General features: G+C 38.8%; 1 protein-coding gene across 1 annotated transcript in view; it reads left to right on the plus strand.

Moving 5' to 3' along the window:
* Trap1 (TNF receptor associated protein 1) overlaps positions 1-14,142 on the plus strand; it is a 160,091-nt gene that overhangs the window by 96,054 nt on the left and 49,895 nt on the right. Inside the window, exons 9-10 of the mRNA XM_068355072.1 lie at positions 4,843-5,045; positions 10,283-10,424. Coding sequence (XP_068211173.1) covers positions 4,843-5,045; positions 10,283-10,424 — 345 coding nt within the window. The remainder of the gene's footprint in view (positions 1-4,842; positions 5,046-10,282; positions 10,425-14,142) is intronic.

Raw genomic sequence — 14,142 nt, forward strand, 5'->3', positions numbered from 1 at the left:
CCCTCGTACATTTTGTATGGGTTGCAGGGGGTTTGAATGTGCACTAGATAATAGGTGCAAGGAATGCGAGGGTTTAAATGAAGGTGATTGGTTAGCTATGAAGCGCTATGTGAGCAAACTAGAACTCGATAGAGTTAGGAGAGCTAAATCAAAGTCAAAGTCTGCTAGTGAAGCTATTTTAGATTTTTCTATTGACCCTTTAATTGTTTCCTCTTTGGAAGTTGTTCCTTCCCCTGAGGTATTAACTCCTGCCCCTTCTACAGGATCTGTATGCCAGGATGGCTGCTTAGTTGGAGGCCATCAAAGTACAACTTGCGGCCTTTAAAGGTAAGGGTGAAAGTGATATTAGTGCTTGTGAAAGTCCAGTGGAGGTGGCGGCTGATTGAACCTGTCATCACCCTAGGTCTAGACCTCTACCAAGCTCCCAGGACCAAGGGAGAAGGTACGTCGACAGTCGAAAGGGGGTGAGAGGTGCTTATCCTCGGTCAGTCGTCGCCTCAGACAGTCCTAATTGCGACCTCCCAGGCTGCTCTTGACCGCTGTAGAAAAGGCGTGTCGGATACATTAGTGTCTTCACCTGATCCTTCTCCCAGATGCAAGTGGCAATACGAATCGTCAAGACCGACGAAGAGAAGGTGGGACCGGGATGTGCAGTCTCGCTCTCCCTCTCCCGGTTCGAGTAGCCGAGAACCTGAACCTTCTGAAGACGACTTCGATGTTGTTCCTTCTAAGAGGACGAAACTGGGAGTCCTTAGCCCAGTTAAACCTGCTAAAATTCCTGCTTCTGCTACCAGCGCTCCCAAACAGCCGTCTCCTTCGGAACTGCGAGAACCAGCAGAAGTCGCTAAAGCTTCAATGGCTCTTATGCAGGAACAGCTTTCATCGCTAGTGCAAGCTTTCAGCCGCCCTCCTTCCCAGTCCGGCAGACTTAAGGATGTCTCTTTACCGGTTAAGAGATCGTCTTCTAGGAGGGAACGAAGTGCCTCTCCAAGAGAACCTCTACGCACTTCGTCGGCCGTACGACACCGCGCACCCTTTTCATCAGCTCGGCGCCAGGACGATACAGCCTCTCGCTCTCGGCGCCAGGACGATACTGCCTCTCGCCCTCAGCACCAGGACAATTCCGCTTTCAGGATCAGTCTGACACCGGCTTATTCGATCGTCTTTTGGGTGTAGTCATATACTTCACCTTAACCCAAAACTCATCAGTCCCAACAGGCTAAGGCAAGGACCTTTCTGACACAGAGGACACTTTTGGATCTCAACGGAGTACAAGGGAGAGACGCACTCAAAGTCCTCCAGACAGTTCTCTAGGTCTTTACAGTCAACTCTTATGGTGAAGGTGAAATTGACTGGAGCCTGGTGACCAACTTTCTTCCCCTTGAGGGGAAAACTGCAATTCCTGTACGGTCTGCCATCAGAAAAGGACTTCTGCTAGCAGTGAACCTGAAGGATACATGCATCTAGATACATAGCCTTCTGTCCATCGGATTCTCCTCTTCGTTCTCCAGGCTTTGTATTTGAGTTCAAACCAGAGCTTCAGACTGCCTTGCGCCTCAAACATTCGTGTTTACCTTTTTTGTACCTTCTTGATCGAGATTTGCATCTTTGGTTTCCTGTATACCTCCGTGAGCAATGCTCTAGGACCAAGGAAATTGAGAAATAGAGGACCAAATGATGTTTAACACCTTGAATATTTGTTTCAGCAAACAGGAAGATAGCAATATTGCTCTCACAAGACCAAGAACTTAGGGCTGAACGGTAATGCCATCTAATGAATCTTCCCTCATCATTGATAGAACGTACACCCACACCAACGATTACTCCAGAATTATTAGAAGCATCATTGGTAACCAGCCAGCAAATTCCCTTCCTTCTGGTTCCAGTGGAATAGGAGTCATGGGATAATTTGGCTTGCTGGCTGACTAACAACTTCCTCTCCCTGGGAGTTCACTTGGATCCCACATCCAGGGATCTTGACATTATTATTATTATTATAATTATTACTTGCTAAGCCATAACCCTAGTTGGAAAAGCAGGATGCTATAAGCCCAGGGACCTCAACGGGGAAAATAGCCCAGTGCGGAAAGGAAACAAGGAAAAATCAAACATTTTAAGAACAGAAATAACATTAAAATAAATATTTCCTATATAAACTATAAAAACATTAAACAAAACAAGAGAAAGAAAAATTAGATAAAATATTTTGCCTGAGTGTACTCTCAAACAATAGATGAATTGAAAGAGGATGGGTCACACCTTGGGTACATGATCATCACAGGGAAGGGTTTCACAGAAGTAAGACACCAGCATTTTAACCTACCAGTAATGCATGCAATATGGCTAATTTGCTAGTTGGGTTAGTAAAGTACTTGAGAAACGACATGTTTCCATTTGTGGTTTTCTTCCACAAATGTATTTATTTCACAGACCATTATCAAACAAGCACATTTGGGAAGTCAACAAAGTAGGGCCTGTTTTCAAGGTTCATTCGAGCAGGACTGTTTAAGCAAGCACACTTATTTGACAGTAACTCGATGTAGAACCAGTTGTGATCCCCACATCATTGCAGGGCAGAAAGGCAATTTTCTTCAGGTTATTACCATCGCTTTAACGTCTCGCCATTTGCCTCTGTCTCAAGTCATTCTGAAGAATAGACTCTCTCCATCACTTTGGTTCAGGAGTTTGTCTCAGAACCTAGAATGTAGCTATTCACAACTTCAGATTCTCCTTCATCTCTTCCCTACAAGACGTGGTTAACTTTGACCAGAATGACTTCCCTCAATGTTCTGAGAGGAAACTACGATTCCTCCTCTGGTTTTGTAAGGCAATCAAACATCCTTTCCTAACAAGCAACGAGACAGAGGGGACCATCTAGGATTCTTGAGCACGAAGTCAGACTTAGCAGATCTATCCCCACTCTAGGTAAAAAGCTGTCATAAGTAAAATTCTTGAAAAGAGGTCTGGTAATGACAGTATACCCACAGGTCCCTGGACAATGGTATCCTTAAGAGATTGTGTAGCAAACCTAGCTCCTTCATGGGACAAGGAACATCTCTTCTAAAATAGCAGTTACAATGTAAGTCTAGAATGAGAGGTAAATCGACTGGCCCTTCTAACCGTTCTTGCTTCCGTTCCTTGGGATGCACTAGAAGCTACATAATTGACCAACTATACTGTATACAAATAAGTTTTGTTTAGAATCTTCTTCCCATCCTCCCAAATGAGGGGATGATGGCCAAATGGTTGTGTCAATCACCTTTAGTCTCCATTTATGCCATAAAAAGACTTATCAAAATAAACATTGGAAAAATAACCTAAGTGTTTCTATTAATCCTTATGGTTTGGTGTCTCAATTCGTGGTCGGTATGGGCCTGTTGCCCCAGATCTCTTGAAGGGAAGTTCTGAGTAAGTATAGTTAGGAAAAATACAAATTACTTGAAATTTGCTATATTCCTTAAAGTAATTTGTATTTACTTAATTATACAAACTATGTCCTCCAAGTTATACTTTTTGCCCTATCCACCCTGGAAACTTAAACTGAAGGTCAAAGTGAGTGCTCAGTAGCCTGTTGGGTGGGCTGGGCTTCCCTGTTACCCGCTAGTAACTACCGCCACCTCGTTAAAATTTAACATCTGTACCTAGCTTCACTGAAAGTACACTCCTAGTAAAGGACTCAGGTTTGTCTAGTTTAGGGGCTGGCCGCCTGATTTTTTTTACTAATATTTTTTAAATCAACAAATATAGATACATTTGCCCAAAGTCATCTCTGGCATCTATTCTATCACGGTAACAAGTTGTATGGCAAAATATTAAGAAACAACGGAGAGATGACAAATTTAAAAACCCTCCCCCTTTGTTTTTCCGAAGTCTGGGCAGTATGGCCCGTAGATTTTATCTTTGTCTGTCATTTGAATTAGTTATCTTTAAATTACATTTATTTAATTTCTCATATGTCAGGCTGGGAGGAACGTAGAGAGGAGAGGTCCCCTTTTTTCGTTTCATTTGTTTGATATCGGCTAGTCCCCAAAATTGGGGGAAGTACCTTAGCATATGTATGTATGTATGTCTGGCAGTGATGTAGTCTACCTGGGGTCCCTCACAAACTCTCCGTCACAGCAAGTTGAAGTTCAGTCTGCGCTCTCTCATTGATGTATAAGAATTATCGTTTAGCACTCCATGTTTTACCCATTATTCATGGTTTTATCACATTTTAAAGTAACTCATAACTTGAATTAACATTCAGTTATGTATTTTAACCCTTTCATACATTTCATGCAATGAGTGCCTTATGTTATCCCCCGAGAGTGTAAAAAAACAAAAGTTTACTTTTACAGCTGTTTTTCTCGGTTTCACCTTTTTCCCATTCAAACAGTTATAACTTTCTTATTTAAAACAAATTCTGAAGATAAATGTACCACTTTAAAGAGGAAGAAAAGTGCATTTTTTTCCCAGGAAACATTTGTTTTAAATGAAATTTTAGGCTCAGAGTTTAGAGTATAACTTTTTATTGAAGAAAAATTAAAATATTCATATAAATTTTTTCTTTCATTTTAGTGAAAAAATGGTTGCTCGAGATCTTTTCCCTTATTATATTCTTCCTTTCTACATAAGTTTTATTGCAATATCTTTAGAAATAAAGTACTAGGACATCCATAGAATTGAAACAAATCATCTAAACGGTCTGAAATTTTCAGAAAATGATTACCTTATCTATATATAAAGCTGTATGAATTCTTTCAAATTTGGATAAGAAATTCGTATATGGCGGTCGCCCCCTTAAGGAAATAAAAATTACTTTAAAAATTTGTGATATTTCTAGACTATCAATTTTGTTTTCAGGTATTCTGTCTTCCCAGGAGCAAGTTGAAAGAGAAGAGATAGCAAAGCTTGTTTTATATGATTCTTCAGTAACTTCTGATGGTGGGAAAACAACTTTACCAGAATATGTAGGTCGCATGGCAGCTGATCAAAAGGATATTTATTACCTTGCAGCTCCATCCAGAGAATTAGCAGAAACTTCCCCTTACTTTGAATCATTGAAGGTAAAGGATGAGAAATTGTTGTGTAAAATAAAATAACAGTACAATAATATCATCATCATTATTTTAATGGCGCTCACATACATTTCACTTTGCTTTCCACTTCAAAGCTTCTTTGTGTCAACATCTTATAAAGAAATTAAAGTTCCCATACTCCGTCACTCCAATTGCCTCACCCCTCCCAAGATAATACTGTAGTGTACATTATGTTGTATGGCAACTAAACCAGCTGTGAACATACTTTCAGCATTCTCGTCGCGTGTTTTTTCAGTATCGACAGTGTGTATCATTTGCTACAACTGATTTAATGCTTTTGATAGCCTTTCAAGAATTTTTATGGTATCGGTTAACATTAACAGCATATTCAGGCATGTCCTCTAATTAAAGATTTTTAAAAATGTTAAGATAGGTTGTTGTTGGAGTAAAAATAGCCTCATTCAATTTGTATTATGAGACCGGTAATATGAGCTGAAATGTTGATGTTCAGTGTACTAAGCTTCAAGATAACCTCATGTTTAGTGTGCTAGGCTTCCAGATAACCTTAAGTTTAGTGCCCTAAGTTTCCAGATAACCTCAAGTTTAGTGTGCTAAGTTTCCAGATAATTTTATATTTAGTGTGCCAAGTTTCCAGAAAACCTAAAATTTAGTGTGCTAAGCTTCCAGATAACCTTATGTTTAGTGTGCTAAGTTTCCTGATAACCTTAAGTTTAGTGTGCTAAGCCTCCAGATAACCTTATAGAAGAATATATGGAGGCCATTTGGAAATATACCTGCCTGGTAATCTGCTGGTCTGGGGTTCTAGTCCCACTCATGGTCGATAGTTTCTTGTAATGTCTGCAATCTCATCCTTATGAGCTAAGGACTGGTGGTTTGGGGAAGGCTATAGGTCTACCTGCTGAGTCATCTACAGCTGATGCCTGGCCCTCCTTGGTCCTAGTTTTGGTGAAGAGAGAGCTTGGACACAGATAATATGTATATATGCTTAGTCTCCAGAGTATTGTCCTAATAGCTAGGGAATTATAACTGTCCCTTGCCTCTGCCATTCATGAGTATCCTTTAATGTCCAAGCAGGTTTATTTTTTACTCCTTAAAAAAATAAATCTGGAGAATCCTGAGACAGCTAGACCAGTGGACTTGGATAGTAATTTGGAAGGTAGTCTTAGGGATAGCAGTGAAGTGTCTGAGGTTGATGGTCTTGAATCTAACTTCAGGCTAATGGCTGCTAGTGATGTGGTCTTTCAAAAGTTTTTAGTTTAATGTATAAGATGTCTTTTTTAATATTTCAAATCTTGTTAGCAAAACATTTTGGAGTCCCATACAGTATTTAAAACTGTATTTTGAGATGCTTTCCATTAAATCTATCCTGATCATGCCTTGGTTTCAATAGTAATTAAGAATGAACAGCCTGTCCCTGATGTCTCATACTCATGTAAGATATATTTAGTCTACAGCAGACTGTTGTGATTGACATTTTGAGTGACCTTTTGGTATTGAATTAGTCACAATTGTTATAGGGAATTGGAGGAAGGTTGTTGCAAGCAGTAAAGAGTTTATACATATAGTATGTAGTAAAGCGTATGTTAGTATATGAAATGAATTGAGTGAGTGGTTTCCAGTGAGAGTGGGTCTGAGCAGAGATGTATGATATCACCATGGTTGTTCAGTTTGTTTGGAGATGGAGTTATAAGAGAAGTGAATGCTTGAGTGCTAGGTTGAGGATTGATACTGATAGATTAGTGATCATGAGTGGGAGGTGAATCGATTGGCTGCAGATTCAGAGGAGCTAGGTCGATTAGCGACAGAGTTTGGAAGGCTGTGTGACAGAAGGAAGTTGATATTTAATTTGGGTAAGAGTAAGGTTATGAGATGCACGTAAAGGGAGGGTGGTGCTAGGTTGAATGTCACGTTGATTGGATAGTTACGGGAAGTAGACCAGTTTAAGTACTTAGGGATCTGTTGATGCTGCAAATGATGGAGTGAAAGCAAATGTATGCCAGAGAGTGAATGAAGGATGTAAAGTGTTGGGGGCAGTAAAGGGAGTGCTAAGGAATAGGGAATTAGGAATCTATGTAAGGAGAGTTTTGTATCAGAAAATGACTGTACCAACTTTGATGCATGGATCAAAGTTCAGGGGGATGAAAGTGACACAGAAACAGAAATTGAATGAGTTAGAGATAAAATGTCTGAGGAATATGGTATCTCGATGAGATAGTAGTTAGGGTGAGAACAGGTGTAAGAAATGAATTGTCAGCTAGAGTAGATGTGAATGTGTCGAGGTGGTTTGGCCATGTAGAGAGAATGGAAAATGTCTGTCTGCAGAAAAAGGTGATGAATGCAAGAGTCTGATGGAAGAAGTATTATTATTATTACTTGCTTAGGCACAACCCTAGTTGGAAAAGCAGGATGCTATAACTCCAATGGAAAATAGCTCAATGAGGACAAGAAATTAAAAAAATGATAGAATAGTATGGTTGAGTGTACCCTCAACCAAGAGAATTCGAGTCCAAGACAGTGGAAGGTCATGTTACAGAGGCTATGGTACTAGCCAAGACCAGAGAACAATGGTTTGTTTTTGGAGTGTCCTCCTAGAAGACCTGCTTACCATATGTGTTCTCTTCTATCCGTACCAAATGGAAAGTAGCCACTGAACAATTATAGTGCAATAGTTAACCCCTTGAGTAAAGAATTAATTGGTTATGTTAAGAGTAGTCAGGTGTATGAGGAAAAGAGATTGTGTAACGAATAGCCCAAACTATTCGGTGTATATGTAGGCAAAGGAAAAAAATAGCTGTAACCAGAGAGTGATCCAAAGTACTAGTACCATTTGGCCAGTCAAACGACCCAATAATACATTAGCGGTACGCTAAGTAGTACAAACGAAACAGACCCGTGAAATACTTTGTATCGTCACTTGATATTTCAATAAAGGAAATCACTTGATTTGCCCTCTTGTTTTCTGCCAGAAATATGACATCACCAGACGTTCCTGTTTATAAAAGAAAATAGATTATTTCTAAGGAAATATTTGTTCTATTAGTGTACCATTTCTACAGACTTGTAATGTCATCACAGTGGAAAAAGTGGTTGTAAAAGCGAACAGTTGTAATTCAACAACTACCTGTATAACATACAGAAAAATGGTTTTATATATACACATTTAGGTAATAACATTTGACTAAGGTCACCAAACTTTCAACTGGGCTCCACAAGGCACTAGAAAAGTTGGAAGACCCAGGCCTACATAGCTGAGGACTATGAAGCGTGAAGTAGGAGATGATGAATCAAGAAGCATTGATTTAAATGCTCAAGATAGAGATGACTGGCAAAATCTAATTGGAGCCCTTTGTGTCAATAGGCGTAGGAGATGATGATGGAAGGTGAACTTAATTTTATTGAATCATGGCGTATTGTTGGGTGTGAGTTGGGGCATGCAGCCCGTAGCTCAGTCGCATACATGACTTTGCAACGATTGGTTGTTTCTTTCTCTCTCTCTTCCTCTCTAACCATAAAGGCTGTCGCTAATTTTACTGTATTCATATTACTAGTTGTAATATTGATGCTTACTCTACATACAGTATACTGTATGAAGATATGTGGGTTTTTGTAACTATTATGGTAATAATGGAAAGATAATAAGATATCTCAAAAAACTCAATTACATTATGGGCAACTACTCTCTGCTTCTAGTGCTTCCATATAGTAGGGATTTTATTGAAATATGATATTGCAGATCTATTATCAAAAGGACACTCAAATTTGATTTACAAAACAATTATTTATTTATAAAACTCCAACATTACATGATATTTAACATAGAAGATACAATCGCCATAATAATGTTTGGTTGCTTTTCTCTGTTATAGAGGCAATCGTAACTTTGAATAGTTGTTAATCGAGGAGTACCTGTATCCCCTTGACTTTTGATGGCGAGGGAAAAAAAGAATTCCTCTGACATTAGATGGAGAAGCACTTATATCTTTTGTTCTGTAAATCCATGTGATATTGATATATTTTAAGGTGAACCTTTTTATGTTGGTTTTGGCAGTTGAAGATTAGGTTAGTTTGCTGTTTCAAGCAATTACCTGCCACCATGATGGAATGAGTATGGATTCAGCCTGGTGGACCGTGTTGAAATATGTTGAAATAAACAGTTTTGATATTTAAATTTATCTGGTGTTCATATATTTCCTCCTTCCCTCTTATTAGGGGTCCTTTGACTAGCTAGACAGTACTCCATTGGATTCTTCTCTCTGGTTACGGTTCTTTCTCTTTGCCTACACATACGCCGAATAGTCTGGCCTATTCTTTACACATTCTTCTCTGTCCCCATACACCTAACAACACTGAGATTACTAAACAATTCTTCTTCACCCAAGGGGTTAACTACTGCACTGTATTTGTTCAGTGGCTACTTTCTTCTTGGGGAGGGTAGAAGAGACTCTTTAGCTATGGTAAGCAGCTCTTCTAGGGGAAGGACCCTCCAAAATCAAACCATTGTTCTCTATTCTTGAGTAGTGCCATAGCCTCTGTACCATGGTCTTCCGCTGTCTTGGGTTAGAGTTCTCTTGCTTGTGGGTACACTGAGGCACACTAATCTATCTGATTTCTCTTCCTCTTGTTTTGTTAAAGTTTTTATAGTTTATATAGGAAATTTTTTAATGTTGTCACTCTTCTAAAAAATTTTATTTTTCTTTATTTCCTTTCCTGACTGGTCTATTTTCCCTGTTGGGGCCCCTGGGGTTATAGCATTCTGCTTTTCCAACAAGGGTTGTAGCTTAGCAGATAATAATGATGATTTCAAGTTGAAAATCAGCTTTTTATGTGAAGACTACCTGCTCTATACCTTCATTGTTTACCATAAAATACCACAGGTGACCTGTCCAATCTTAACATTTTAAACTGGAAACAATTGGAGAGGGTGAATGGGAATTTTAGTATTTCTAATGGTAGTTATCTAAAATAAAAAAGGAGAGCTTTGCTGTGAACCCCAGGTAAGTATTGAAATAAATTTTATTAATTTACAATTTCAGGGCCTTTGAATATGCTTCCAAGTGTTTCCAATTTAAAAAGTGCTATTTAAAAAAAAAAAATTAACGGATTTAGACAGACAAAAAAAAAATGACAGTAGTGTGAAGCTTATACTGTATAAGATTTAGATAAAATCTGTATAACTGATCAAGTTTAACTGGAACCTAGGTGGAGGCCTAAGATACTACTGTAATGGTGTTTTTTCTTCACAGAAGCGAAATGTTGAAGTGTTGTTTTGCTATGAACCTTACGACGAGGTAGTGCTCATGCAACTTCGTGAGTTCAACGGTAAATCAATTTTGTCTGTGGAAAAGGAAATGCGTCAGGATAAAGAATCTGTGGATTTTGATGGAGGTAAGAGGCATATTTATTGATATTTCACATTTAGTGTAGATCTTGTTGTTATTCTCTGAAATGTAGTGTTTTGATTTCCCATTATTCAAGTACCATGACTTCAGAGTTGCATATGTAGAACATAGATATTGTGATCAAATGAAGTTAGTGTTTCATTAGCATTTTACCTGAATCAGTGTAATTTTGTTCTATTTAAAACAACTTCAGTAATGTTACACTCTTAGTTATGTACTTGGTTGTGGTTTGGTTTAGATTATATTGGGTACCAATATTGCACTTTTATAATTCATATACCGGTATTTACAAATGTACATTAGACAGCAATGATTAATTGCAAATTACAGTCAAGCTTTTTTTTCTTTCTGATAGTCACTAATGTACCTGATGTTAATGTTGGACTTGATGTAAAAGTACAATATGAGTGAACAGATTAAATCCTGGAGGTACTACCACTTGAGAGTTATGGGTCCTTTGACTGGCCAGACAGTACTACATTGGATCCCTCTCTATAGCTACGGCTCATTTTTTCTTCGCCTACACATACACCAAATAGTCTGGCCTATTCTTTCCATGTTTTCCTCTGTCTTCATACACCTGACAACATTGAAATTGCCAAACAATTTTTGTTTGCTCAAGGGGTTAACTACTGCAATATAATTGTTCAGTGGTTACTTTCCTCTTAGCAAGGGTAGGAGAGACTCTGTAGCTATGGTAAGCAGCTCTTCTTGAGGGTACGCTCAGGCCCACTTTTGTTTATTTTTCTTCCTCTTGCTTTTTAAAGTTTTTATAGTTTATATATGAAAGATTTATTTTAATGTTACTGTTCTTAAAATATTTTATTTTAATTGTTAATTACTTCTCTAGTGGTTTATTTATTTCCTTATTTCCTTTCCTCACTGAGCTATTTTCCCTGTCGGAGCCCTTGGACTAATAGCATCAACTAGGGTTGTAGCTTAGCAAGTAATAATAATAATAATGATAATAATAATAATAATAATAATGATGATAATAATAATAGAGTCTACTTAGGTACAGATGGCCAAATCTGTTTCAAAATATTTTCAAAATATCTCTAGCAACAGCAAAGATGTAATACAGTACTGTATGTACCACTCATCATCAACTTCCCATTAGCCAGTTAACGATCTGTAATTTGTGACAACTTAGAAGATGCAACTGATTACAGATTCGTACATGTTAATGTCATTCTCATAATTGTATTAAGGTAATCTACATTTGAACTTTTTTTTGCGGATGCTTAAATATTACATTCTTTAACCCTTAGCCAACTGATGTGTTATCTATACCCACATGCAAATGATGGATTGATAGGTGGGTCAGACACTGCCATCCGAGAGAGTAAAATTTGATTGTAAATGAAGGTATAAAATGCCCTAATAGATTGAACAAGAGAGCCCATCTGTTGTTTAGTGGTTAACCAAGTTTAATTTAGGGAGTATGAAGCTTTTAAATACATTTTATAATTCATAGTTCATCTGTTATTAGTTCTTTCATTTGTTCATTCGTGTTATATAAACACTTAGGGATATTGTTTCACTGAGAGCTGGAATCTGTCATTAAAGTTGGTTAACGAGTGGTTAGGCAATTGACGTGAGTTCGGGGCCAGGATCCCCTCCCCTTTCCAGTCTGAGATTCCTCACTTTCATTTCGGCTACTATATAGAACAGATGTAAAGACAGCTCCTGAAAAAACTTTGTAATTGTTCTTACACAAATATAAACCCTCAGTCTTTACATGATAGAATGATAAAAGCAAAGCTGGAATACGGCCATCAAAATTTTAAATGAGGTGTCAACAACCAACCGGTTTTTACCAGCTGATAGCAGAGAAGCACCACCTCTCGTTCCCCCACCCCTGCTCACTCACTGAGAAACCTCTTTGATTTCAGCTACTGGTGTGAACAGGCATTCTCACTTGGCTTTGGAAAAATACTGGTTATTAATGAGCTACTGCCTAGGCACGTTCATGTTCAACTTGAAAACCATTTAACTGACCTTCACTGGCTTTGCCCTGTTTGCAGAGGATTATTGATGTGACAAGTGTCACTTGTGGCCATCCTCCCAGTGTTAACGGTACAGACTGAGGAATAGGAAGTCCAGACTTTTCTCTCTCTTCCCTGATACTCTCTGCTGAGGCTCTTCCCATTCGGACTCCTCTGGTAATTGGGCAAGAGCAGTGGCAATTTAACGTTGGGACAAACTTCAGGGCAGGTTGCTCCTCCCGTTTCCCATAGTGGGATTCCTCCCACCAGGAGTCTGGCATTTAAGATGCTTCGTGTCTCTTGTAGACGTCCTTGAGCTTGAAGGGTTACCCTTTCAAAGAAAGGCTGATGGAGGTGTTGGTTCAGGGGCTCATCAGGAGTTTAAATCTGCTCTTGCTCTTGATGACTTTGATTCAACCCCTTCTAGAGTCAAAAGGAGGGATTCTCTCCTTCTCAGTCTCTTGCCCCCCAGGACCAGCTTCTTCCTCCGCAGGTTCTCGACCATCGGAGATCCTGTGGGGCAACACTCTTGTGAGTGTCTCCTCAACACTTTCCTCCTTCGGGGTAAAAGTATGTAGGCAACCCTGCCTCCCCTCTTTGTTTTCTGACCTTTTGGGATTTACTGGTGAACACAATCACGAGTGTGAGTAGCCGTCCTCTCCATGGAATCCTTCTGCCCAGGTGGCTCGGAAGCATCAATGATAAGATATAAAGGGGTACTAAAATGTTTTATTTTAGACTGAAATTAGCAATTTTCAGTGATAGTTTTGGCAAAAACTAATAGCAATACCAGATATGGGAGAGTAGTTAGGAAGTCCGATACACACACAACGCGCACGCTAACATGTCAATGGCGAAATGTTTGTGGTCGTATATAATGAGGGGCAAACTGTCACTGTCGGCTAATTATTAATGGCAAATTATTGGTGGCGAGTTGTCCAAATTATCCCCCTTGTTCTAGATGCCTGAAGTTGATTAAAGAGCAAGTGGTGAAGAAAGAAGTTGAATCCTGTTGTGATAGATGAAAGAGCATTGGAAGACATATGCGGGATCATTAAGCATGAGTTAGGGGCTGAGTACGGAGAAAATGAAGAAACCCAAACTACTAGGGAATAATTGTCTGATCAAAGACTTGATGGATGAGTGTATTGGGTCTATACAAAACGACTCTGAAGATGATCATGGGTAAGTTCTATGCCACTCTCTGCTGCAGAGTAAAGGAGAATTTTGTACTGCAAATTGATGTCATTAAAAAAAGCTGTCTTAAGATTGACGTGGTTTTGAAGTGACGAGATATGAGGATTAGTAGTAGAAATAGAAGTTGTAGCAGGACAGTGTTGTGCAGGAATGCTCAGGAAATCCTGGAAAGTAGAATAGACAAAGGACTATCCCTAACAGGATCTTGGCCAGAATACGTGATAAGATATTTCAGAAAAGATTCTTATTTGTGTAAGCATTAAGGGAAATTAGGGTGCAGATACATCAGGCTTGTATGGTAAAATTTTCTAGATCAAGAATAGAAATCCTTTATGTATGTAATGGAAAAGCCATTCTAATGGTGAATTTTTAAATTATCAAACATTATAGCAGATTAAGCCCACAGTAGTAATTTAGTAGTCATAAATATCATAAATTACCAAAACAAAAATACAGTATTGGCATCATCCTGTCCAACATTGGGCAGCGCGGTCTTCAGTATATACAGTAGTACAGTAG

Source organism: Palaemon carinicauda, chromosome 31, assembly GCF_036898095.1.
Source record: "Palaemon carinicauda isolate YSFRI2023 chromosome 31, ASM3689809v2, whole genome shotgun sequence".
Taxonomy (NCBI): Eukaryota; Metazoa; Arthropoda; class Malacostraca; order Decapoda; family Palaemonidae; genus Palaemon; species Palaemon carinicauda.